The sequence below is a fragment of the Antennarius striatus genome, chromosome 5 (genome assembly GCF_040054535.1).
Source record: "Antennarius striatus isolate MH-2024 chromosome 5, ASM4005453v1, whole genome shotgun sequence".
Lineage (NCBI taxonomy): Eukaryota > Metazoa > Chordata > Actinopteri > Lophiiformes > Antennariidae > Antennarius > Antennarius striatus.
This window is the reverse complement of record NC_090780.1, coordinates 17,576,052-17,603,787: the sequence shown is the minus strand read 5'-3', so window position 1 is coordinate 17,603,787 and position 27,736 is coordinate 17,576,052. Positions and strand designations below refer to the sequence as shown.

At 41.6% G+C, this 27,736-nt stretch overlaps 1 protein-coding gene across 1 annotated transcript in view; it reads left to right on the top strand.

The window, feature by feature from the left end:
- Positions 1-21,323, top strand: part of LOC137596020 (sodium channel protein type 8 subunit alpha-like) — a 37,166-nt gene extending 15,843 nt beyond the window's left edge. The window contains exons 11-27 of the mRNA XM_068316427.1: positions 5,564-5,920; positions 7,337-7,469; positions 7,768-8,006; positions 10,598-10,771; positions 11,067-11,423; positions 11,586-11,759; positions 11,884-12,180; positions 13,233-13,350; positions 13,474-13,628; positions 13,797-13,970; positions 17,046-17,168; positions 18,674-18,958; positions 19,055-19,108; positions 19,191-19,328; positions 19,474-19,578; positions 19,678-19,948; positions 20,158-21,323. Coding sequence (XP_068172528.1) covers positions 5,564-5,920; positions 7,337-7,469; positions 7,768-8,006; positions 10,598-10,771; positions 11,067-11,423; positions 11,586-11,759; positions 11,884-12,180; positions 13,233-13,350; positions 13,474-13,628; positions 13,797-13,970; positions 17,046-17,168; positions 18,674-18,958; positions 19,055-19,108; positions 19,191-19,328; positions 19,474-19,578; positions 19,678-19,948; positions 20,158-21,323 — 4,320 coding nt within the window. The remainder of the gene's footprint in view (positions 1-5,563; positions 5,921-7,336; positions 7,470-7,767; positions 8,007-10,597; positions 10,772-11,066; positions 11,424-11,585; positions 11,760-11,883; positions 12,181-13,232; positions 13,351-13,473; positions 13,629-13,796; positions 13,971-17,045; positions 17,169-18,673; positions 18,959-19,054; positions 19,109-19,190; positions 19,329-19,473; positions 19,579-19,677; positions 19,949-20,157) is intronic.
- Positions 21,324-27,736: the final 6,413 nt, after the last annotated feature.

Genomic DNA, 27,736 nt, shown 5'->3' with positions numbered 1-27,736 from the left:
ATAAAGCTTTGCCCAATCAATTTTTCCAAGGTGACCTTCCTCTCCAGTGTTTTTCCATCTCGATCACCAGCTTCCTCCTCTGTCATCACTTCCTCCTAGACTTGCATATGCCTCCCTCTGATGTTGTTTACACTGGAAATTTGGGAAGGGTCCAAGTCTGCCTCTGCCTTGGCAAACTCTTTTCTCCTGCCTGTAGTATGTTTGCTGGACCATCTCCCCTGATTGCCACTTTCCTATGATGTTCACCTCAAATCAGCTTTTGCCATTTTCCAATCCGTTGACCCCAGGTAGTGCATCAGTTCTCTGGTCCTTGCAGCCTTATTGAATATGAGTTTTTGAGTCTTCTCCTTATAGTCTGATGAGGTCAAAAGTTTTGAAAACCTCAGGAAAGACAAGAAAATATTTGAGATCATATAATTTGCTTATTTCTTCTGTTTCCTTTTCCTGGTTTTTTTGGCTTGGACTGTGGTGTCAAACATGACTTCCTTGATCATTTCTTATGACACCACCACTGCGTGTGTCTGCCAGTACAATTCTGACTTTGTGGAATGTTGAGTGCAGACTCGCATACATGATGCTGACAAATCAATCAAGATTCAGCAAAGATTACTGCTCACTGCTGCAGATCATATGTTAGATAATCCTGTCAGAAATTCTTTCGAGTTTACACTGTCTGGGGAGATTGTGATTGCATCTATAACAAATAGCAGCAAATTAAATCAGGAGTTCAAGCAGTTTTGGTGGTGGTGGCTAATGGCTCTGTTGAGGATGATGAAATTATGATTTGGGGATTCTGTGAAGAAGGGGTGATGACTTTAAGTTGAAAGGTGCGTGGGCAGACAGCTGTACAGAGATCAACCATTGGGTTACAGTGTGTTATTGGATAGATCTTACGTGTTAATGAGTACAGCTGATATCTCAACTGACAGCCCTAGACTATGAATGGTGAAAATTAAGGCTTAGAATGCATTTATGGTTTGAATGACAGGATGGCATGAGAAATAAACTATGGTAAAAATTTGCAAAGGGATAATCTTTCTGATTTTAGGATTTTATGAATACCAAAACTATTATTTTGTCCTCCATCCATCCATCCATCCATCCATCCATCCATCCATCCATCATCTACTGCTTATCCGGGGGTGGGTCGCGGGGGCAACAGTCTCAGCAGCGAGGCCCATACTTCCCTCTCCCCAGAGGCGTTCCCAGGCCAGCCGAGAGACATAGTCCCTCCAGCGTGTCCTAGGTCTTCCTCGAGGTCTCCTCCAGGTAGGACATGCCTGGAACACCTCCCCAGGGAGGCGTCCAGGATCCCTGAGCCACCTTAGCTGGCTCCGCTCCAGGCGGAGGAGCAGCGGCTCTACTCCAAGCTCCCCCCCTAGTGACTGAGCTCCTCACCCTGTCTCTAAGGGAGCACCCAGCCACTCTACGGAGGAAACTCATTTCAGCCGCTTGTATCCGGGATCTTGTTCTTTCGGTCATGACCCAAAGCTCATGACCATAGGTGAGAGTAGGAACGTAGATTGACTGGTAAATCGAGAGCTTCGTCTTGCGACTCAGCTCCTTCATCACCACGACAGATCTATACAGTAACAACATCACTGCAAAAGCTGCACCGATCCGTCTGTCAATCTCACGTTCCATCCTTCCCTCACTTGTGAACAAGACCCCAAGATACTTAAACTCCTCCACTTGGGGCGAAGACTCTCCACCGACCTGAAGAGGGCACACCACCCTTTTCTGGTCAAGAACCATGGCCTCGGATTTAGAGTCGCTGATCCTCATCCCTCTCACGTCACACAAACCGCAAACCGTCCCAGTGCATGCTCAAGGTCCAGGTTTGATGATGCCAACAAGACAACATCGTCTGCAAAAAGCAGAGATGAAATCCTTTTGTCACCAAACCGGACTCCCTCCGGACCCTGGCTGCACCTAGAAATTTTGTCCATAAAGATTATGAACAGAACCGATGATAGAGAGCAGCCCTGCCGGAGTCCAACATGAACCTGGAACAGGTCTGACTTACTGCCGGCAGTGCGAACCAAGCTCCGGCTTCAGTCATACAGGGACCGGACAGCCCTCAGCAAGGGGCCCCAGAACCCATACTCCCGAAGCAGTATGGGATCCAGACACGATCGTGTCCCTCATGTACCAGGAGGGATACGATCGAATGCCTTCCTCCAGATCCACAAAACACATGTGGAATGGTTGGGAAAACTCCCATGAACCCTCGATAGAGAGTGTAGAGCCGTTCCAGTGTTCCGTGACCGGGACGAAAACCGCATTGTTCCTCCTGAATCTGTGGTTCGACTATCGGTCTAATCCGCCTCTCCAGTACCCTGGAGTAGACTTTCCCCAGGAGGCTGAGGAGTGTGATCCCCCTATACAGTAGTTGGAACACACCCTCCAGTCCCCCTTTTTGAAAAGAGGGACCATCGCCCTGGTCTGCCAATCCAGAGGTACTGTCCTCGACTGCCATGTGATGTTACAGAGACGTGCCAACCATGACAGTCCCTGCACATCCAGAGACTTGAGGTACTCAGGGTGAATCTGATCCACCCCCGGTGCTTTGCCACCGAGGAGTTTGGCAACCACCTCGGTGACTTCAGCTTGGGTGATGGACAAGTCCACTTCTGAGACCTCAGCCTCTGCTTCCTCTGTGTAGGACATGGCAGCGGGATTGAGGAGATCCTCAAAGTATTTGTTCCACCTCCCGACAATATCCCCAGTCGAGGTCAGCAGCTCTCTGCCTCTACTGTAAACAGTGTTGGCTGTGCACCGCTCTCCCCTCCTGAGGCGCCGAATGGTTTGCGAGAATTTCTTCGAGGCTGACCGATAGCCTTCCTCCATGAGGCGACCGTGGCTCACAGGTAGAGTGGGTCGTCCAATGATTCAAGATCGGCGGATCGATTCCGCCCCCGCTGAGTCATTTGTCGTTGTGTCCTTGGGCAAGACACTTTACCCTCCTTGCCTCCAGTGAGGCACTCACTGGTGTGCGAATGTGTGTGATTGTTCCGGTGGTGGTCGGAGGGACCTTAGGCGCAGATTGGCAGCCACGCCTCCGTCAGTCTGCTCCAGGGCAGCTGTGGCTACATACGTAGTTTACCACCACCAAGTATGAATGAGGTGTGAATGAATAATAGATCCTATGTAAGCGACTTTGAGTGTCCAGGCAAGAAAGCGCTATATAAATCTAATCCATTATTATTATTATGGCCTCCCTGAACTCCTCCCAGACCCGAGATTTTGCCCTTTGCAACTACTCAAGCTGCAGTAGGCCTGTCCTGCCTGTACCCGTCAGCTGCCTCCGGAGTCCCACAATTCAACAAGATTTGATAAGACTCCTTCCTCAGCTTGACGGCATTCCTTACTTCTGGTGTCCACCACCGGGTTGGGGGGTTACCGCCGCGACAGGCACCAGAGACCTTGCGACCACAGCGACAAGCAGCCGGAGAACATGGTCCACTCTGACTCAATGTCCCCAGCCTCCTGCGGGATCTGGGAGCTCTCCTGGAGGTGGAAGTTGACGACCTCACTGACAAAGGGTTCTGCCAGACGTTCCCAACAGACTCTCAAAACACGTTTGGGCCTGCCGAGTCTGTCCAGCTCCCTGCTCTGCCAGCGGATCCAGGTCACCGCCAGATGGTGATCGGTTGACAGCTCTGCCCCTCTCTTCACCCGAGTGTCCAACACACACAGTCGGAGGTCTGATGATACAACAACAAAGTTGATCATTGACCTCCGGCCAAGGGAGTCTTTGTGCCATGTGCACTTATGGACATCCCTGTGGTTGAACAAGGTGTTCGTTATGGACAAATTGTGACTAGCACAGAAGTCCAATAACAAAACACCACTCGTGTTCAGATCGGGAAGCCGTTCATCCCAATCACCCCTTTCCAGGTCTCACTGTCATTGCCCACGTGAGCGTTGAAGTTCCCAAGGAGAACAATGGAGTCCCCAGTCAGAGCACTATTCAATACCCCTCCCAGGGACTCCAAGAAGGCCAGGTATTCCGCTCTGCCATTTGGCCCGTAGGACAAAACGACAGTGAGACACCTGTCCCCAACCCGAAGGCGCAGAGAGACAACCCCCTCATTCACTCGGGTGAACTCCAACATATGATGGCTGAGCTGTGGGGCCACAAGCAAGCCCACACCAGCCCGCTGCCTCTCACCTTGGACAACACCAGAAAAATGGAGAGTTCAGCCCCTCTCAAGGGTTTGGGTTCCAGAGCCCAAGCTGTGGGTGGAGGTGAGCCCGACTATATCTAGTCGGTACCTCTTAACCTCCCCCACAAGCCCTGGCTCCTTTCCCCCAGCGAGGTGACATTCCATGTCCGTAGAGCTAGACTCTTTGTCTGGGGATTGGGTCGTCGGGCCCCATGCTGACGACTGCCACCGAATCCACACTGCAGCTGTCCCCTGCGGCAGTGGTCCCCAACCCCTGGGCCGCGGACCGCTACCGGTCCGTGGGTCATTTGGTATCGGGCCGCACAGAATTAAAGAATGATTTACATTACTTCCGTTTTATTTATTTCGGAGTCGGAAAGATGTTTTATTACTAAATTAAGTGCCCACCACCGGTCCAGTGTACTGGATTAAAATCAGGGCAGATTATCCTGAGATTGCCCAAAAAGTATCGCAAACCCTGTTTCCATTTCCAAACTCCTGTCCTTGCGAAGCGGCATTTGTTTGTTTGTTTATTGTCTGTTGATGTCTGCATTTCACATAAAACCACTGCGGATGATTTATTATTAGACTACAGCTGTCCTGGCGTCATTAACAATTATAGAGCAAATGAAGGCCGGTCCGTGAAATATTGTCTTAGATGAAACCGGTCCGTGGCGCAAAAAAGGTTGGGGACCACTGCCCTACGGTTTCCTCGGTGGGTGGTGCGTCCACCGGAGGTTGGGCCCACGTTGTCCTTTCAGGCCGAGCCCGGCCGTGGGCGGAGGCCCAGCCACCACGCTCTTGCATACGAGCCCCAACCCCAGGCCTGGCTCCAGGGTGAGGCCCTGGTTGCGCCATACCGGGCGATGTCACAGTCATTGATTTTTTACTCATCATAGGGGTTTTTGTGCTGCTCTTCATCTGACCCGTCACCCAGGACCTGTTTGCCAAGGGAGACCCTAGCAGGAGCATAAAGCCCCTGACAGCATAGCTCCTGGGATCACTTGGGTACTGAAACTCCCCCACCACAATAATGTGGCAGCTCTCGGAGGAGCTGCCTCTTTATATATCCTAATATCCTAGTATGTCTTAATATATCAAACTAATTATTGTTTGTTGTGTATGTTGTAATTCATTTCAGTTGGAACCATATCTCTCTCGATTAGTAGTTAATTTTGATATTCTGTAGATCATTTGTCTTTTGAATTTTTAAAGAAAAGCTTGGTTTCAGTTCAGCACTTAGATTTTTCCTCTCTACTTTTATTTGAAATTTGTCTTTTTCTTTCCACCCACTGGTTTATTCTTGTTAGCTTTTGGTAATTCCATTTATTTAATCAGCTTTCGGCTGTCATAAATAACTCATCAACTATCTGCATCTGTCTTTTTCCTACCAGTCACTCCTCAGCATCCCAGGGTCCCCCTTCATGTCACGCCATAACAGCCGGAGTAGCATCTTCAGCTTCAAAGGCCGTTCCAAGGACATGGGCTCAGAGAATGAATTTGCTGATGATGAGCACAGTACAGTGGAGGAGAGCGAAGATCGGCGAGGTTCGCTTTTTATCCCTTACCGGCGCAACAGCTACAGTGGCTACAGCCAAGGCTCATCAAGGATTCACCCACTGGCACCCCACGCCGGAGGGAAGAGGAACAGCACAGTGGACTGCAATGGCGTGGTGTCTCTCATCGGCCCTGGGCCTGGCAGACGGCTTCTGCCTGAGGTGAAAATAGATAAGGCAGCCACTGAAGACAGTGTAAGGACGTCCATGGGATACCAATATTGTTTAGGCATGATGGTGGTGGCCTCAGCTCTCTGCAGCTTCTCCTTCACAACCTCCTTGGCTCTCATCCCTCTTTTCCTCAAACTTGGGAGCTTCTCCCTACCTTAAATATGTGTTACAATGCAACTGCACTACTCCTTGACTGAATGCTCTTTATCCTGCTGATCCTTTTTAACAGCCCTATAATGCTCTAACCAGCTGAGGCAGTATGATGATCATTTCATTGATTAATGTCTAACAGTATTAAAGTATGAGTAATCTTAACATTTCAGTTCCAATATTGCAAATAGCCACAAGGTTCACATTTAAGAGGTACAAAATCCTAACCCCCTCCTTTTAATTATTTCATTCTTATTTCCATATCCAGGACCATACATATATTCTTGCCATCATAAACCTCTATTTTTTCTGTTTTTCTTTCAATCTCACTCTCCTTTTGCCTCCCTCTCTTTCTTTTGTTGTCCTTTTTTATTCACTGCTGTTGTGTTACAGGAAGGACATGAACAAATTTGACATTTGTCTCAATAACAATATTTCTCCTCTTTGTATGCCGCATGGTAAATCCCCCTTTAATTCTAAGCCAGTCTACCTGCATTCACCTCAACCCACAAAATGTAGCATGGTGCAGCAGGAAACTTTGTCTTGAATCTCCTGTTCTTGACCAGCATGCCATTGCATGCCATTTTACTTCAGGGTTGTCGCTTAGATTTATTATATTACATCAGCGGTTTGGAAAATTTGCCATAAACTAATACAGTACTTCAATAATTAAAATATTTGAAACATAATACAGGTAAATAGAAAACTGAAGACAAATGAATATCTATTACCAAAAGGGTTTCAGTAGACATCTGGTTTTGATAGTCTAGTCTATCATATCATCAGGATTGAGTTAGATTTGATGCCAGTACTTCGACATTGCTAGCAATACTCAACTACTTACAACCCAGAGATTTGGTGCTGTGATGCAGAAGAGCGCATAAATTTACACTATAATGATTAAGAGTTTTCACAAATCATGATACAGATTCATGATTCATTGCCCTGTTTTCAAACAAATATTAGCCAGGGAAGATTTTAACTGACTAATATGTGATGTCCTTAAAGAGACTTCAATGCCAGTTTCGATCCCTGTGTTCCCTCTTCATTAGCTGGATGTTTAAGTGAGGGTGATACTTTAAACTAATTTGCAAAGATCAAAGAACAAGATATTGTGAAATAGGTTTACTGATTGTAGATCTGATAACCTTATGAAAAGATTAATTTGTCATTTAACAATTATTTTCAGTTGTATTTTGAATCGTGGTGTGATGTGTGATGGTTGCAGTAATGCTTTTATGTGAGTAATACAGGATCTCTGATTTATGATGTGTCTGTATCTGAGTACAGACTACTGATGTGGAGTTGAAGAAGAAGCACTCCGGCTCCCTCATGGTATCTGTGGATCAACTCAACTCCTCTTTCAAAGGAAAGGACCGAGCCAACAGCCAGATGAGTGTCGTCACCAACACATTACTAGAGGGTACAGACATTCACATGTGTCCTTTAACATTTTCTACAAACTGAGGTTTTCATCTGATATGATCATAACTCAAACTAGCTGTGTTCAACTTATTCTACTTCATACAATCAACAATTACAGTTACAGCTTTGCTATTTAGTGAAGTTGACATCCAGATACAGATGCTGCTTGTTATTCAAGAAGTTTATTTTTACATTAATTTGGAATAAAAATAACACTTAGCACCTTCAGTACTCATTCCTCAATGCTTTTTACATCATACTTTTTGGTTTTCTTTCTTGTCCATCTCATCTTGCAGAGTTAGAGGAGTCTCAGAGGAAATGTCCTCCCTGTTGGTATAAGTTTGCTAATATCTTTCTCATCTGGGAGTGCTGTCCTTTGTGGCTGAAGATCAAGCACATCGTCCTCCTGATTGTCATGGATCCATTTGTTGACCTGGCCATCACCATCTGCATCGTCCTCAACACCCTCTTCATGGCCATGGAGCACTACCCCATGACTGATGAGTTTGACAATGTCCTGACTACTGGCAACCTGGTGAGAAACTGTAGTTCCTCTTTTGTCCTTCCTATTACCGCTCTCATTTATCTTTGTAAATTTGTATGAACCTGATTGTCTCTCTCGGGAGTAACCGAAGCGTTGCAGGTTCAGTTTACCCCACCTGATCTCAAACCAATACATCAATGCATCATTTGGTATGTGCACTTAAGAAAAACACGCATAGTGTATATAGGACTCTGATGAGGTCTCATTAAAGATTTATTTCCATTTGAATGTAGTCAGCCAGCCTGTTCCCCAAACTCTCATCACTCCCACTCAGGTCACTATCCTGCTTCCTTAGAATTGTGCTTACCTCAACTCTCTCTCTCTCTCTCTCCCTCCCCTCAGTGGTTGATCTAATTCCCGTATTTTTTGCTTATGGTCCTACATTTCATATGATTTGTTTTTTTGAAATGTGAGTTCTTGTTTAGACAAAGTTATAAAAGATGATTGTGGAGAACAGTTAGTTGTCCACAAATATATTGTGTCAACGTGATTATCTTTGGCCTTCATAAATAAACAAAATTTTAAAAATCAACCCCCCCCCCATCTCTCTCTCCCTCTTTCTCTCTCTCTCTCTCTCTCTCTCTCTCTCTCTCTCTCTCCCCTCTCTCTTTCCCTTTCTCCCCTCCCCCCGCCCTCTCTCTCGCTCTCTCACTTTGGAAGGATTTGCAAATAGATGTGCAAATAGATGACCAAAATAGAAAATACCGTAGTAAAACATTTCAAAACTTTCTTTACTCATCTCTCATCTCTGGACCTCAAGATTGGAGGGCTACAACCCCCTAAACTCAGTCAATGCCAAGAAAATTCAGCACACTAAGATTAATTAAAATTGGTGGTTGCAAAGCTCCTAAAAATAGTTTCCTCTACTGTGGAAACATGATCAACTGATTGTAATGAGGTAATTTTCACAGAACTGGTACAGGAACTGCCTTTATGGGACAGGCAGTTGTTGTGTTCTTATTTTCTCAAGCTGTTAATGACAAAAATTGCATGTTGTAAACATCAAAATCAAACAAAATGTCAAAAGGTTGAGAAAATTAAATGTCAAATTGCATTCTGTTACTTCCACCCTTAACACTTAATCCCTTAGAAGGGTATAAATGGGAATTTTGTGTTGTGACTTACAGTATGAATGAATCGAATGAGCTTTGAGTTAATCAAATCATTTTACGATTTATCACTCCATTTTTTAAAAACTCAAATGTAGTTTTTCCTCTAAATTTGTAATTCATATCAGCTTCAGTTTTGTATTTTGATATAATGTAATGTTACTTCTGTCATCTTACAGAGTTGGTCAGCAGACTAAGTTTGGCTGTATGCAGGACACATTGTGATTAGTCTTTGCTCTGCCCTTGTTGTCAGGGGCCTTTGTTGTTCACCTGTCTCAGGATCACAGTATTGGCACGGAGTCAGTACAAAGGCAGGAAATGAGGTCATCAGCCGTGTCTGCTTTGGTATTGCTCTTTTCTTGAGGTGGTTACCCATTAGATGATACTGCCACCTCAGAGTAGCTGCTAGCTATAGCAGTGTCATACAAAACTGCTATGTTATCATCCTCAGCATGTATTTCTTATGACCCTTGTCATTGGCTTCCAAAGACAGGCGTGTCTGCACCTCCTCAACAAACCATGACAAGGCTGATTTTTGTCTGCTTGACTAGCTTGGTTTAAAAATAACAGGCATGGGTTTTTGCTGAGAAGAAAATTGTGTGTGTGCTGCTAATTGATGACACAACATAATGAAGCTTCCCTCTGGCCAATCAGTAGTCTGCATTATTTTCACATCACCTTTTAGTCCCAGCTGCTTTCACCTAACAAAAAAATTAAGAATTCACTTCAGAGATTAGTGTGATGTGAAATAAGAAAATCAGAAAAATATTAAGTAATGAATATTATTATAGGGTAAAAAAAAATTTGTGTTGGTAATATTAGGAAGTATAGATAAAAAGCACAGCCAACAAAGTGATGAGAAATCCCTTTAGTTTAGGTTTACTTAGTACTTTCAGAGTAAAGTACAAAGTAAAACCATGCGCTGTTCAAAGTGGTGATGTATTGTAATTGTCAGCGTTTGTGTGTCCGTCTGTCCGTCCGTTCGTTAGTCCACCAAATATCTTTGCAACCGTTGCAGATAGAAAGATGAAACAAAAAGCACATTACTCGGGCGGCAAAGGGGATGAAAATGAGATGATTATCTTGGCCTTGAGAAAACTAGGTCAGGGTCAGATTTCAACTTTTGTACTCTCAGGAATCGGATAAGATAGAAAGACAAGGGAGAAGGCCAGTGTGAGTAAGACCATAGATCAAAGTTAGTGCTTTGATCTATGAAAGTAGGTCAGGGCACTAGCTTTGATCTTTGACCTATGCAAGTAGGTCAGGGTAAAATTTTGAATTCAGGGGAAAGCAGACTTCAGGATCGTGTTTGCCATGTCGTGGGATGTTGCAGTCTGTAACTGCCTTGGTTCTAGTTTTTATATGTTGTGGTTGTTTAGTCATATTTGAGTTTTTGTTTGTTTGTTTGTTTGTTTTGTTAACATTTAAAATGCAATACCAGGCTTGTATAATGACTATAATGTTGGTCTGCAGATTTTCACTGGAATCTTTGCTGCTGAGATGTTTGCCAAGCTCATTGCCATGGATCCCTACTACTACTTCCAGGAGGGATGGAATTGCTTTGATGGCTTCATCGTGACTCTGAGTTTAGTTGAGCTATTACTGTCTAAAGTGGAAGGTCTGTCAGTGCTCAGGTCATTCCGATTGGTAAGTTGATAAGAATAGATGCATTTGATTTACCACCAATTAATGTATCATTCATGATCATCACATCAAATCTTTAAAACCTTCAAATCAGTACTAGTTTAACTATTGAGAGAACTTTTGTCGTAAGTCAAAATCATCTTGAAGTGAGCTTGATTCTACAGAAGTTTGTCCAGTCTAGCAGAAGTCACAAGACACATGCATTATGAGGGTTCACATGGCCATACGTGTACCTTCTACATCACTGTCATAATATAAATAACTGAGAAATAATTCAACTTCCTCTTTTCCTTTTCAGTTAAGAGTTTTCAAACTAGCCAAATCATGGCCCACCCTCAACATGTTAATCAAGATCATTGGTAACTCTGTGGGAGCTCTGGGTAATCTAACCCTGGTGCTGGCTATCATCGTCTTCATCTTTGCTGTAGTGGGCATGCAGCTGTTTGGCAAAAGCTACAAAGACTGTGTGTGTAAGATCGCCCCGGACTGCAAATTACCTCGCTGGCACATGAATGACTTCTTCCACTCCTTCCTCATTGTGTTCCGAGTGTTGTGTGGCGAGTGGATTGAGACCATGTGGGACTGCATGGAGGTGGCGGGACAGACAATGTGCCTTACTGTCTTCATGATGGTGATGGTTATTGGAAACCTGGTGGTAAGAAACGATAAAGTTCATATTGTAGATGCTACTGAATAATAGTTGCCTGTGAAGCTCAGTCATGATTCATCCACTCATTGTGAGGGCGTGGGTTCTAACTTGTGTGGTGCTTTAATCTTTAATTTAATCTTTAATTTTAATCTTAATCTTTCTCCTGAGGTGCTGAACCTGTTCCTGGCCTTGCTTCTGAGCTCATTTAGCGCAGACAACCTCGCAGCCACAGATGACGAAGGCGAGCCTAACAACCTCCAGCTTGCAGTTGCCCGTATTAAGAAGGGAATTAGCTGGCTCAAGATTAACATGAGGATCTTTGTAGCCACAGTGCTCAAAAAGGTACCATTTAATTAAACATGATTGTGCATGAGCAGATCTTGATTGATGCATGAAAACAACTGTATACACATATGTGTTTGCGTGAGTAACTTTTTTTTTTTCATTTTGCTCTGCTTGTGACAAGCAGCCTATTGAGGATGAGCAGAAGCCACTGGATGAGCTGTACGAGAAGAAGCTCAACTGCATTGCAAACCACACGGTGGACATCAACCGTGAACTGGACTATGCTAAAAATGGCAACGGCACCACCAGCGGCATTGGGAGCAGTGTGGGAAAGTATATGATTGATGAGGATTACATGTCCTTCATTCACAACCCCAACCTCACTGTCTGTGTGCCCATCGCCGTTGGGGAATCGGACTTTGAAAACCTGAACACAGAAGACTTTAGCAGCGAATCGGACGTGGAGAACAGTAAAGATGTGAGTAGCGAGGACTGACAGCAGGTTAAGAAGTCATATGATGGACTGGAAGAGAGAGATGGGGATGGTCTTGCTGATTTTGGTGAAATTTGGGAAGTGTATTGCTTGATGGGAGATCTGGGACAGACATAGCTAGTTCTGATGTTAAGATCATGTGACTACATACAGTACTCGTTACTGTAGTGAAAGAGAAGGATAAAACAGACTCAAGGTATGTGGAGATGTGTGGGTCACCTTGACCTAGATTGTAGAGGGAAGAAAAGACATATTGCAGCAGCATCAACATTGTACCTGGTCCAGGTTTATATTCCACTGAGCTTCCAGCACCAGCCACACATCTTCCCTGCAGCACAGAGTAGTTAAGGATATACTGCAGGGAGTAGCTACTGAGCTGCTTACAGCAATTCAGAAAACCAGCGATCGGTCTGTTGAATTGGTAGCGCGAATAAAAAGAGTGCTAATGCAGTCCTTTTATAACAATGTATGGTTATAAACTTAGATATAATTTCACAATTACCTGAACTAGCTATGTCATTGCATTCCATTGCACTAGGCCAGCTGTTATTCTGTTCTTCTACTAGTCTATGCAGCCTCATCATGACCTTTTGTTAAGTTATGACATAATTTATTAGCCATTTTTATCAAACTATTATTTTAATGCCTAAAAATTTGAAATTAATTTTTTTATACTGTACAATTCTGAAATCTGTTCATTTCAGTAACATTTTAAATCCCAACTGTCCAGAAGTTTGTACAACAAATATTCTTGTGCATTTGTACTTTGTACAATAATTTCTCTGATCAGGTTTTATTACCTTTCTGTGAATCTATTAGTAACTCTGTGTATAGCAGATGGCAGATGAAGCTCTAACTCCACCACATGCAAACGTCACACTATAAGTCATGTCATGTGGCATATGAATACACAAGTGCATTAATGTAATGGGAACACTGGCGCTGTGCCATATCCACATGCTTTCAGTATCTCATTGCTGAGTCTGTTGTACTCGGAAATAAAATCCGAGGTTGAAATGATCTCTTCTGTCCTGTAGCTTGATGATACCAGTTCATCTGAGGGTAGCACTATAGACATCAAGCCTGACGTGGAGGAGGTGGCAGTGGTGGAGGTAGTGGAGGAGTACCTTGACCCAGATGCCTGCTGGACAGATGGTATGCACCTTTGTGAACGGGAGTTATCATTAACATTGTGTATACAGTTATAAAAGCACTATGATCCATTCTGCATCTGTTTCTTCGCGTGTATCATTAGTTGTATTTCTTTTTGCTATACAGAGTGTGTGGCTAAATACAAGTGCTGTGATGTTCCCATCACTCATGGCTGGGGCAAGTATTGGTGGTTCCTGAGGAAGACCTGCTACCTGATAGTAGAACATAACTGGTTTGAGACTCTCATCATCTTCATGATCCTACTCAGCAGTGGAGCCCTGGTTCGTGTTCCTGCATACATATCTGAACATGAATTGAAGAACTGAATTGATGTTTATACATATTATAGACATTCAACATTAAATGAAATGCATAAGGTGTGGTTTATCTTGCATAATGAGAGAGCAGATCACACATTGACTCTTTCATTATTCTCTGCTGCTCTATAGGCCTTTGAAGATGTGTACATTGAGCAGAGGAAGGTAGTCAAAATCATCCTGGAGTACGCCGATCGGGTTTTCACTTACATCTTCATCCTAGAGATGCTGTTGAAATGGGTGGCCTATGGTTTTGTCAAGTACTTCACCAATGCCTGGTGTTGGTTGGACTTCTTCATTGTGGATGTAAGTACTTTGAATACAGTTTTGTTGTATACTCAACTAATTGCAGTTATCTAATTGAGACAAGTCATATTTTGACCTGGTAATATGAAATAGCGTAGTGGATAATGCTGCTGCTACGCAGCAGGAAGGTCCTGGCTTCAAATCCGTGTTGAGACTTTCAGGTGTCTGCATGTTTTTCTTGTGTTTGTGGGTTCCCACCACAACCTCCTAGCTTCGTCCCTCCACATGCCACTCCCAAAACCATGCAATGTAGGTGAATTATTGGCTTAAAAGTGATGAAATGGATGAGTGTTGCCTTGAACATTTTTGACTTTCTATGCGGCTCTGCAATGAGCCAACGACCTGTCAAAGGGGAGCTCTGCCTCCCGCCTCAAAGTCAGCTGGAATAGGCTCAGGCTCCCACGTGGCCTTTAACATGAACCTAAAAGAAATGAACAAATACACACAGAAAGGAAATAGAATGAAGATGACTCCTGTCATGATCTGGACACAGGGATCATTCAGGGATCTGCCACTTGCATGCCGTACATACTGTATGTATGTGATAGATTTCCTACTTACATTATTTCTTTGTAAAAAACATATTTAGGCACAGCAGTGTCTGTCCACACCAAATACCACATGGTTCTTTCAAAAGCTGTTTTTTTTCTGTTTCTGTAGTGCTTTGAACATGTTGAAATGCATCCTCTGGTGTTTTTCTCTCAGTGCAGATTTTTCTTTCAACATTGAAAATAACCTGAGATGTCATTAGTTTTATTTCTTTTATCGTCCTAGCTTCTTTTCAAGTCGTTGCTTCTGTGTTGTGTGTTTTGTCATGTATTAGATATTAAGTCACTCCTTTAATCTTTCCATTATTCAACAGTATTGCCCTCATCATGTCACATGATGAGGATGTTCAGATGCTAACTTGCATTCTTGTTTGGTTTCCATGTGAGTTGTCAAGTACCATTATGTTTCCCACTGTCACAAGGTCTAAAGCTTTGAGCATGGTGACGTTTGTCACCACACTTGAGCTCAGTATTCAGGACTTCAATATTCAAGACATCATGTTCAGATACATGGCTCAACACAGCCCTCGTGCTCTGGTGGTTATATACAATATCAACTTCATGTTGACTTGCCTGCCTGTATGCAGTTTGCATTGCAGCAGCTATGCCTACTGATATGTTTTAGCAGAATTTATCACTGAATAAATTAAATTCTGACTGTGCAGTGATAGTGAAAATTTTTCCAAGGTCGGCAGGTCTGTATGAGGTAAATATAAATATACACAATATAATATCACAATTACAGGTACAGTAAATGTCCTTCATTCACAACATATGTATATGCAATATGCACATTCAGGAAATGACTTATGGAATTCATCAATCATTCAGCGCGTCAGCAGATGAACACTTAACCATTTATCCATTTTCACAGCAGTCAGATTAAGTGCCGTGCTTCTACATGGTGTACGAGCAAACCCTTCTGTTTTAGGTTGTTTTGACTAACCTTTCTACAGCAACTTTTGCAGCATAATGTTTGCTCTGAACATTGGGGGGTGTTGCTTTGATTAGAACAATTTTACTGAGCTTTAGAGGTTAATTTAGAAATATAATTATATTTCACACTCAGAATCTTGTAGGTAGAGAAGTGTGTACATGTGGGATCATCACTGCAGTTGTGTTTTTAGATATATTTCCATGTTTTAAATGACAGTATCTGAGCCCCAGTAGTGGGACATTACATTGTATGTATGCAACTTCCTTTCATTTTCATTTTCTGTTACCTTACGATATTTATATCCATAGGGAAATATCGCAGTCTTTGTTCCACTACAGTGATTTAACAGCTTTATTTACTACTGCTACTTTTTTACAGCTTTAATTTACTGCAAAAATGGCCCAAAAAAAAGACATCAACAGTCAACAAATAAATGAAGCTTTTGATACATTTTTAGTATTTTTTTAGAGTGTTTTCCCTGTATTACTGTTATTGATGCCTGTATTGGTGCTATAATAAACACACATTTACATTTGATAAATTTGATACTTTAAATATAATCAAACCTGTTTTGGAATTTGTTTCTTCTACTTGTAACAGAGTATTTCTGTGTTATTAGTAGTTTTTTCAGTGTACATCCATGAAAATATTTCCCTCATTTGTTGTAAACGTTGGTAAATGTTCCTTGTGAAAAAAGACAGATTGTTCAAGTTCTCCAGGTTGGACGCTGGGTTCAGAAAACCCATAATGCATAGAAATGTCAGTATACAATATCATAATATCATTGATCAGTGGTGCAGAAAACTTATTCCCATGCAAGTCTGCTCTAATATTGACTGATCCTCTCTCTCACAGCAGGTTCCTTCAACTATGTCTTTCTCTAAGTTAAGAGAGACATTGTTCAGCTATCGAGAGGAACTGAGGGGTCGGTGTTTGAGGGTCCAGGGTAAGGTTTGTGTGATGTGTTGGGACTCCTGCTTTCACAGGTTACCCTCTCTCTTCTAAACCTGAAAGGTGTCCTCAACCTTCTGCATTTTCTCTCCCCTCTTATAAGTGAGATGCTCTCTGGTGTGGAAACTGTATTGTTTTGTATTGTGTACTGTGTGTTTATAATTGTCTCTCATTAATTTAGTGTTTGTGAATACATCGCTCATCTAATTTTTTTCCCCTCCCCTCCCATTGTGGGACTCTTAACCTTTGTCCTTCTCACTGTGTCAACCACAAGTTTTCTTTCCAGGTGTGCTCACTCTGCTGTAAAGCTGGTTATCACTCTACACCAGCTTTCCAAACTAAAACAACACACAAACATTACCAATCAATATTAAAAGAAAACAGTGAAGCTTGGGTCATTATTGCTTCATTGAACTTTGTCTATTGTCATAACCACTGTATAATTGTATATCATTTAGATACATATACTAACATATATATTGAATATATACAGTATGTACTTATATATACCTGTATATAACCATTTAGCCATTCTTACAGTATACAGTATATGGGATCCACTTATATACCTGTCTTTACATGTGGGTCCTCTCTTCCTTTACTTCTGTTTTTCCTCTCCTTCTGTCCCTATTTGTGTAGGTGTCTATAGTCAGCCTTATAGCTAATGCGTTGGGCTTCTCCGATCTAGGCCCGATTAAATCACTCAGAACACTGAGGGCCTTGAGACCCCTCAGGGCCCTGTCACGTTTTGAAGGGATGAGGGTAAGACCTAAGATACCAGGCAGCTGGTCTTTCTGCATGCCAATTAAATACAAGCATGCTAGAGATGGCAATAGAGAAGATCTTTTAAAGGTGTTTACGGGGGAAATTGTTTTAGCTTTTATCAGTGACAAGCTTTTTTGCATGGATGCAGATCATCTCAGATGATCTTAATACATCTGATTTGATTGATCATATTTCATTTCATTTATTATAAATTTTGTGGCATTTTAAGGAAAATTGCAGTGATATATCTATTAGTAGAAGCTGAATCACTGCAAAGCACTGCAAAATGTAAATATTATCAAAACGTATTAAATTCTTTGAGTCCCGAATCCAAAGAAACACCAGAAGAAAAGAGCGATTTTAACCTGAATGATGCAACATGTTATGTGCTCTGACGCTGAGAAAAGAGCAACAGGTTGTCATGACACATCACAAGATAGATAGACAGACAGACGGACGGACGGACGGACGGACGGACGGACGGACGGACGGACGGACAGACAGACAGAACTCGATGGACAGATGGGTGAAGAAACAGATCTAGATGGATAGATAAGGAGATAGGGAGAACCAGATGGATAGAAGGGTTGAAAGAGAGAGAGAATGTATGGATGATGATGGACGGATAGATGGGTGAAGAGAGAGAGAGAAACAGAGAACTAGGTAGAGCTAGAGAGACAGACAGACTAACAGACAGATGATAGATGGATGATAACTGAGCCTCCTGATCATTACCTCAGGGTGTGATGCATTTGTTTAACTTCCACTTGTTGCAGTGTCACAGCTCTGACTGTGCCTCCAGTTCCAATGATCCTATCAAAGTATAGCATTGATTGTCACACTGGAAGATCAACAAACTTCTGGTTGCATACCACTCTTCCCATCCCTGCTCACTGATCCTCTTGTTTGTCACCATGATTTACTTGATCACCATTTTGCAGTACTTACGTAAACTTATCAAATGAATGCTTTGTGTGTGTATAATACTAGGACGCTAAATAGAGCTGTGACATTTGATGTTCATCTGAGTAGATTTAGTTTATTTGTCATTGTATTACAGTGTCTGATCTGGAAATGCACATTCATATCTGTTTCTATTTAAGCTGGATTTTATTCCTCACTTGCAATTTCACTCCTTAGATTAAATTAAACATGTGCTCTCGAAAAGGCCACAAACAGTTATGGAACATATTGATTATTGAACACAATTTCATAATTCCTACATCAAAATTCATGAATTAAGAAAAGTGTAATATTGGTTATTAAGAATATAGAAGAAGAATTTTTATTCCCTGAAGTTTCACAATTTAGTGTAATGGAAAAATTGTATTACATGGATGTAGACCTGAAAAATGATTTCTATGTAAATCCACATCACAAATCTTCTAACATACTTATGGCCCCTGATGGGCTGAAAGAATGTGCATTTCTACGTATGTGTGTGCTGATGTGAACAGCCGTGAGATTGTGAGAATACAGTGTCTCTGTCTCCTTCTTTTCAGGTTGTGGTGAACGCATTGGTGGGGGCCATTCCCTCCATTATGAATGTGCTGCTGGTGTGTCTCATCTTCTGGCTCATCTTCAGCATCATGGGTGTCAATCTGTTCGCTGGAAAGTATTACTACTGTTACAATGAGACTGCTCAGGAATTGTTCCTCCCTCATGAGGTCAACAACAAGACAGAGTGCTATGCCCTCATGAAACCAAATGATACTACAGTCAGATGGAAAAATGTCAAAATCAATTTTGACAATGTAGGTGCAGGGTACCTGGCTCTTCTGCAAGTGGTGAGGAACCTTTTCTGCCATTTCTTATTTGTTTCTGTCATCAGAGAAGTTTTCAACTCCTTTTCTCCTTTTCTTTGTGTTTGTTCACATGAAAAGGCAACATTCAAAGGCTGGATGGACATCATGTATGCAGCAGTCGATTCTAGAAAGGTAAGCTTCATGCACCAGATATCATCAGCTCAACACGGTGAAGTACAGGTTTGCATGGATTTTCATTTGTGCTGCTGTGCAGGTGGGGCTCCAGCCTATCTATGAGGTCAACATATACATGTACATCTACTTCGTCATCTTCATCATCTTCGGCTCGTTCTTCACCTTAAATCTCTTCATTGGTGTCATCATTGATAACTTCAACCAGCAGAAGAAAAAGATAAGACTTATTTTCCACACTTTCACCTTTGCAGAGTTTCAAACTAGATTCTTCAAAGCAACCAGTATACTATAGTTGTTTTTGTGCTGGAATCAAAAATGTAAGTTCTTGCAGGTTGTAACCAAACTGTTTTTTATCCCCTCACTTTGGAGGTCAGGACATCTTCATGACAGAGGAGCAGAAGAAATACTACAATGCCATGAAGAAACTTGGCTCAAAGAAGCCACAAAAACCAATCCCCAGGCCTCAGGTAGATATTTTCTTTGCTCTTTATTTTCATTTCTGAAATGGTTAGGAACATTTCTAAAAACTGAGTATTTCTCCATCTATTCTTTACCTCTCACCTCAGAACAACATCCAGGGCATGGTGTTTGACTTTGTGACGCAGCAGGTCTTTGACATCTCCATCATGATCCTGATCTGCCTCAACATGGTCACCATGATGGTGGAGACAGATGATCAATCTCAGGAGACGGAGGATGTACTTTACTGGGTCAACTTCTTTTTCATTGTGGTCTTCACTGGCGAGTTTTTATTGAAACTCTTTGCACTGCGTCACTATTATTTTACCAATGGCTGGAACATCTTCGATGTGGTTGTGGTCATCCTTTCAATTGTGGGCAAGTATTCACAAGCAGTTTTATATGTATACAAATTCAGCATCACGATTATTGTGATTATTATTCACATCTATTACTTCTACTACTACATCATGAAATATTCCCTTTAAATAAAAACTATATAAAGTATTATTATTATATTTTGGTGATAAAGTCCCCTGTATTTAAACGTTATGTATTTTTGTCTGTTTGAATTCTTGTAACTTCAGGAATGTTCCTGGCGGACCTGATTGAGAAATACTTTGTGTCACCAACGCTCTTCAGGGTGATTCGCCTGGCCCGTATTGGCAGGATCCTCCGTCTCATCAAGGGGGCCAAAGGAATCAGAACTTTGTTGTTTGCGCTAATGATGTCACTTCCTGCCTTGTTCAACATCGGCCTGCTACTTTTCCTTGTCATGTTCATTTTCTCTATCTTTGGCATGTCTAACTTTGGTTATGTGAAACACGGGGCTGGAATCGATGACTTGTACAATTTTGAAACCTTTGGGAACAGCATGATCATCTTGTTTATGATCACCACATCAGCTGGTTGGGACGGCCTGCTTTTGCCAATTCTGAACTACCCTCCAGACTGTGATCCCCTATTGGAGAATGCCGGCACCCCTGCTACAGGAGACTGCGGCAACCCTTCTGTTGGCATCTTCTTCTTTGTTATGTACATCATCATTTCTTTTCTTATCGTGGTCAACATGTACATTGCCATCATCCTGGAAAACTTCAGCGTTGCCACAGAGGAAAGTGCCGACCCGCTCAGTGAGGACGACTTTGAGACCTTTTATGAGATTTGGGAGAAGTTTGACCCTGATGCCTGCCAGTTTATCACCTATGCCAAGCTTTCTGACTTTGCTGATGCACTTGAACATCCACTGCGAGTCCCCAAGCCCAACACCATTGAACTCATTGCAATGGACATGCCCATGGTTAGTGGGGATCGCATCCATTGCCTGGACATCCTGTTTGCTTTCACAAAGCGTGTGCTGGGTGACAGCGGCGAGTTGGATATGTTGAGGCAACAGATGGAGGAGCGTTTTGTGGCAGCCAATCCCTCCAAGGTCTCTTATGAACCAATCACCACCACTCTGAGGCGCAAGCAGGAGGATGTATCTTCCAGAATCATTCAAAGGGCCTACCGTTCATACCTGGCTAGGAGGGGATTTGTCTGTAAGCGCAAACCGTCCAGTAACAAAGTGGAGAATGGTGGGAACAATCAGGAACAGGAAAAGAAGGAGGGCACACCCTCAACTGCCTCCCTGCCCTCTTATGACAGTGTAACCAAACCTGACAAGGAGAAACAGGATGACAACAATGAGGGCAAGGATGGAAGGAAAGAAAAAGGAAGAAACCAAAAAGACATCAGGGAATCTAAATGTTAGAGCGTTGGAATAATAATCACAGTAATAACAACAAAAATATAATAGTGTAACTTCAAGCAAAGCAAGAGGAAACTCATTTACACAGATGTACAGATAATTTCATTTGCAAGTCGGAAAAAATAATATTTAATAATTTTGTTTACAGACTTCATTCTTATATTGATGCAGAGGGATGCAACTCGATCTGTTATAGCTCTTGAACTTCAAACCAAACATAATCAGCATACTGTGTGATACTGTTGTATCTATGCTACTAATCTCTGGCAATGAAAGACACACAAGGAATTGTCTGGGTCCTCTGACGAGCAGACAGCATACTTTACCATTGGTCTGAGGAGAGGACGAGTAATTTTACACGAAGATGTAGAATGAAAAGACACTGAAGGAATTCAGCCCCTGGATTCAACTCATGGAGTCCTATAAGAGTTGAAAAAGCGAGGATGTCATTCGGCGTTCGAGCCTTGTCTCTCTTAAAGCAGCCAATGAATGTTTCTGTGTGTCGTTTAGTACTGAATTGTATGAGGAAAGAAATGACTGTTCTATAAAGGCAAAGAGACAGATGACTGTGAAGGTAAAAGACACATGACAGAAAGGGTTGGAAATACTTTTCATTTGAGCTGCAAAAATGCAAACAGACAAAAAAAAAAGAACAATACTCAATATTTTGCCCATGCCACTTAACTCTTCTACTCATTTTATCTTTGTTATACCCTCTTTGAAGCACTTTTATTTACATGGGCTTTCATACCAATTGGTTAAGGGTCTGTCTGTTTGTGGAGCCAATTTGGGCCAAGGGCTTACATTTACTCAGAAAGATTTCCAAACAAATACATAAATAATTGTGCTTGTTCAATGCATAGAAATGACTTGCATGATGGCATGTTTTGATCAGAAATCTTGCATGAATTATCATAGTCCACAAAACACTAATACTCTGGCCACGACAGTGGCTTGACTGTAAGATTGAGCCATTGTCAAAATTGAATCGCTCAGAGAGCAATTTGTTTAACAAAGAAAAGCAACGTGAAGGTTGGTCATTAAAAATGGATCAGAATTTGTATCTCATTACTCACACATTTTAAAATGATGTTTAAATTGCCTCTAAGGACAGGAGAGCAGAAGGTGTCGGTGAATAATGTCACCACATTGGATCAGTGGGTGAAATCCAAAACACTGATTGAGATTTGAGTGTGTCAGCTGTGGGAACTGATGTCTGTGTGTTTTGTGGGATAAAAAGGTTTATTTTAAATGGAAAGGTTTTAAAGTGCGCAAAGCTTTGATGCTCAAAAAGCTTATATTTATCATTTGTTGCACCTATGTAATGTTCTATACCATCTGCCTTTAGATTTGTGTGAGTGGGCGTTTTGGGAGACTTGCAGCTGGTTTAAGTGGTTTGTGGGAATTTTACAGGTCTGGTAAACTTTCTGTTTCTGGTATTTCTTTATGGGTGATTTGAACTTTCTGAAAACATTAGAAAAAGTTTTGATTATCCAATGTAGCTTATATTTATGTGTTTGTGTGTTTTTGTTTGCTTTTGTTTGAGTCTCTCATGTTATTTCCACGCATTGGTTAACTATTTTACACCTTTGTGGTAGCCACATTTAAGATTGCGTCCATGGAAATGATCTTGTACTGGAGTGTATTGTCAGGGTGTTAGCAATGTCCCATATTATTATTAAGAAACAGAATTATGATTGGGTGTTAAGAACATTGTGTGTGGAGAAGCCAAAGAGATCTGCCTTGTTTTCCCTTGTTGCCCTTTGTTTATGGAGTGGAATTGGGTGAAATGTGCCCCACCCATTCAGTTTTTTTTTTTGCTGTCACTATTAGACAGAGAGACCCTAGAAATGTATGCAATGCTTGAAAAAAAACCATCCCTTTTTCTCAGGAGATACTATAATGTACTTTTATGAGCTCTGCAACAAAATGCAAGTGAATGTGATGGGAGTATTTATGATACATACATGAATTTATGATTCATGTTTTGCTCTTCTTCTTTTTTTTTTTTTAGTTCCATGTTGATGGACAATGATCTTGGCTGGTCTCCTTATTTTGGCGGCCGCCTGGTCAGGGGCCAGTTGGCGCTTCCCTGCTTATGACGCTTAGAATTATAGGGCTAGAAGCATCTCAGTGAAATAACAACATTTTGCTCACTTGTAATGGCGGCGTTTATACTGATAGCAGATTACATTTGTGGTAAAGTCATTATGGACTATAGTCTTGTCTCTGTTTATTTCCATAAAAAAGTTATAATATGTTCACCCCAATAGAAATCACTGATACAGGAAACACTGTGAGGAGATGTCATGAGAGTGAATTGGGATATGTCGGTTTGAGCAGCACACGTAATTGTTTCTGGCGCAGCAGTGGCATGCACAGTGGAAGGGCCCACATTTCAGTATCAGACTAACAATGAGTGCTGTGAGCCTCTTATTTGCTATTTTTTCATCATATTGCTCTACTGCATAACAAATACCAAATAGCCAACAGAGCACTGGATGCATCTTTATGGTACTGTGAGCTTAAGTGCCACACCATGGCTTTTGCACTTCCTGTTGTGCTGTGATGTCACTTCCTGTTTATGAATAACTCCCTCATCCATTCTCAACGTCTATGGTCCAGTTGCTGCATGAGATCTCCAAATCAGTGTGGGTGTTAACTTGAACCAAATAAAACTGAATGTTAAGCATAAAGGCTACTGCCGTCCATTTTCTCCAAGATCACCATGGACACACAGAAGCAAATCACAGAAGTAAAACCATAAAAAAAAGATCAATTAGACACAAACTTTTATCCAAGAAAAATGAATAAACAAATAAAATTCAGGCTATGATCCATATGGCACACACTGGGAAAACTAAGAATGGACGGAAATTATAAATACTGTAATATACTATTTTATTTTGAGGGCATGTGTAGTTTTTGTGTAAATACAGGATTACTTAGAAACTACAGCTATTACTCTAAGACTAAATAATATTAATTATTTTAAATACAGTGGCTTCCAGCTGACACCCCCTTGTCACACATGTGTTTATATATATATAAATATATATACACATATATATATGTGTGTGTGTGTGCTCGTATATATGTATGTGTGTGTACATATATATATATATATACATATAGATATACATGCACATAAATATACATATAAATACATTATATATACACAAAACTACAAACTGTAATCGACCAGCTGATCATGCTTCTGTGGATGGTTCCGAGAATAATCAAAACTCTGGTCTGCCCAGGTCTTCTGCTTCCTGGTGTACAATGCATGGTGTTGTACTGACTGCTTGCTGAGATTTGTGGAGCCTGTAATGGTGAGAGGATTGCACTACCAGCATACCCTTTGTACACACATCGAGATGTATTGCCCCTAGTTTAGTATATTATGCACACAAAAAATAAACATAAACAAGGAGATGCAATTACACACAAGCTGTCTATGTGTGACACATTTTTGCCCGTTTCAAGTCTAACTCCACTCCATTTCCCCCTTAACACAGTTCTGCAGTTTGGAGTTGATTTTTAATTTTTCTGTCACCTCCTATATACTCTAATGATTTAAGGATAAGTTGTCTTAACCTTGTATGTTTGTTTATGGTGCAATATCTCTTAACGGCACGTGCCTTTCTTGCTTCGTATTTAGTCTGTGAATAAAATCAGCAGTGAATCCATGGGAGTGAATCAAAACAGAGCACGATGAAAACAATGTATCGAGTTCAAAAATTAACTTGTGAACTGAAAACTCAACACATAGAATAGACTGGACTAACATCATGTAGACTCATGTAGTAAAAGTGCTCTCTGTGTTCTGCTTTCTGGCTCTTGGGTTGGTCAGACAACTGCTTGCCTTCTATTTTACACTTCTGTTTATTTCCAAATGTTGGTTTACAGAAAAGTATATGAGGCCATTCTTTTTTTTTAAGCATGACTGAGATTTTTTTTGTCTTTCCTGAAAATAGGCTAACTGGAAAATACAACCTTTGACTGTCATTTATCTCTTTCCACTAATACAGTCAGAGAGACGATGTTGTGTTGCACAAACACAAGAGGCTAATCAATGAGATCCGGTGAAAGAATTACTTATTTCCAAACAATAAAGCAGCCTTCCAGTTACACCTCTGGCTGATGTCATTTTTGAATACAGTATGACTGTCACATTGTCATCCAGAATATGTTCAACCATCACCGAGCAGTGGATGTTGTAGTTGTTAACTGGGCGATACAATTACTGTTTGATTTTCTAGTGAGATTTAGCACTTTGAATCAGAATGAAGTTGATTTTGAAATAATTACAAAAATTGGACATCTAGGTTACAAACAAGGAAGAGGAACCAAAAGAGTTTGGATGTTTCAGGTTGAGTGATGTTATTTGAGCCGATGCTTTTTGAATCTGCAGTAGCACTGAAATGACCAGATGTATGTTTGCATAAGCACTTCCTTCCTTCTCCTCCTCTTTCTCTGTCTCTCCGTCTCTCCTTGTGCGTGGGGGTGTTTGCGTAAGGTGGCACACTGAATAGCAGACGGAGCGTTGAGGGAGGGAGCAAGCGGAGACAGCACTGCAGTGCAGATAGATGAATGCAGTGGCCTGGGCTGAGTCAGCAGCATGTTCCCAACAGGCTCAGACTGTACAGTTCACTGTACAGCACCTCCTTATCCACAGAGCAGAGGGAGAGTGAGCTACATCAGGATGAAAACTAAACAAGAACAAAGACTGGAGGCACACAGAGTAAATGTATATACCACATATACCTGTAGTAGTGCATGACAGTAACACACTTCTTCCATACTCATGTATGTAGTTATTCTTCACTAGTGCTCTAATTTATACAGTCGTGAAATAGTTGAACTGTTTATTTTATGTTGTTCAAGGAGGATGAATTTTCAATTTCCATTTTTTTTTTGCTGTTTCTGAATGTGATATTTCTGAGGAGACACAATCGTAACACACACACACACACACACACACACACACACACACACACACACACACACACACACACATATATATGATGTGCTACTGTACATGCATACGTTGATATGTTTCTCCCTCAGGGTGCCTGCCTTCCTTACACCTACCTGAATGGCAGGACTTGGCCGCAGTTGGGAGAAGGGGGGATAACTAGGATATCTCAGTGTAGGAGACAAAAAGGAAGAGGTTTGCATGTCTTTTAAGAATCAACATAATATTATCTGCATTATTGCTGTGGTTGTGGGTGAGTTTATGTGTCTTATTTTTGTGTATTCTCCAGTACCTTATTAAAATGATTGAGTTAAATTCATTTTAAGTGGAATAGAAGATGTGACTGTGATGTTTCTTATATGCTTGTTTGGGCCTCTATGCAGCAAACTGACCCACATATAATGATGCATATCCCTCTCTCCTTTGGTTTGGAGTTTGTTTTTCATCAATGTAAGTGATGCAGAGATGCCAGACTTCTCTAAAAAGGAGACGCAGTAGAGTGCATACCTCTACCAAGACCCATCAGTCCCTCTCAATTAAATTAAATCCTTATCCAAATTTCAAAAAGAGATGTGCACCATGAAAGTGGCTACAAAAATAGTGGATCCACCTCTTTGTTCATGAAAATCTGTGGAGTCATTTAAGTGTAATCCAGTCCTCCAAGGATAAATGAATCAAAGACATCCACTCCCACATTTTAGTATTTCTACCAATGGCATGCATTTCAATCCTGTCTTTAGGTAATCTGCCTGATATTTTATTTTAATAGATTAAATGTAATATATAAGTGTTAAATGGGGACCAATTAAAGGTCTTTATAACAACACGGTGCTGACATGCAAGGTACCCCCTACTCATCAGCTGCATCTGTTAGTCACACACTAATATAACACCAGCAGTTCTGTGTCTTTTCTCATTACAAACTGGCACTATGATTGCAGAAGCTGATGATGGGATGGCGGATGGACGAGATCAACCTCTGATCCACAGCCGCCCATGTTGAAACATCTTGACCTCTGCCACTTCATCTGCATCCACGCCAGCATGTTGTGGGTTCTCTCTTAGGGCCAGCCCTTCTGTCGTGTCTCATCAATATCTGTTTGGTAGTTTATGCATAATAGATGGGAGCTTAGATAAAGCCCCATCTTGCAATTTAAAAGAAGAGAAAGAATTCCTGGATCGACACACAAAATTTAATGGGTGTTCTGCCCTCACATGCACAGTCACCAAGTTTCATGAAAATCCATTCAGCAGTTTTATGTACTCTTACTAACAAACTAAAAGTATTACCTACTAGAAGGAGGTGCTTCAACACACTCCTCCAACAGACAGAAATGGAAAGTCTCCTTTTCCATCACATGGCTATCACCCTCCAAGGAGACTACAGAGGAGTGAAGCTAACTGTACCTCCACCACTCCGAGTGATGTTTTAGTTAGT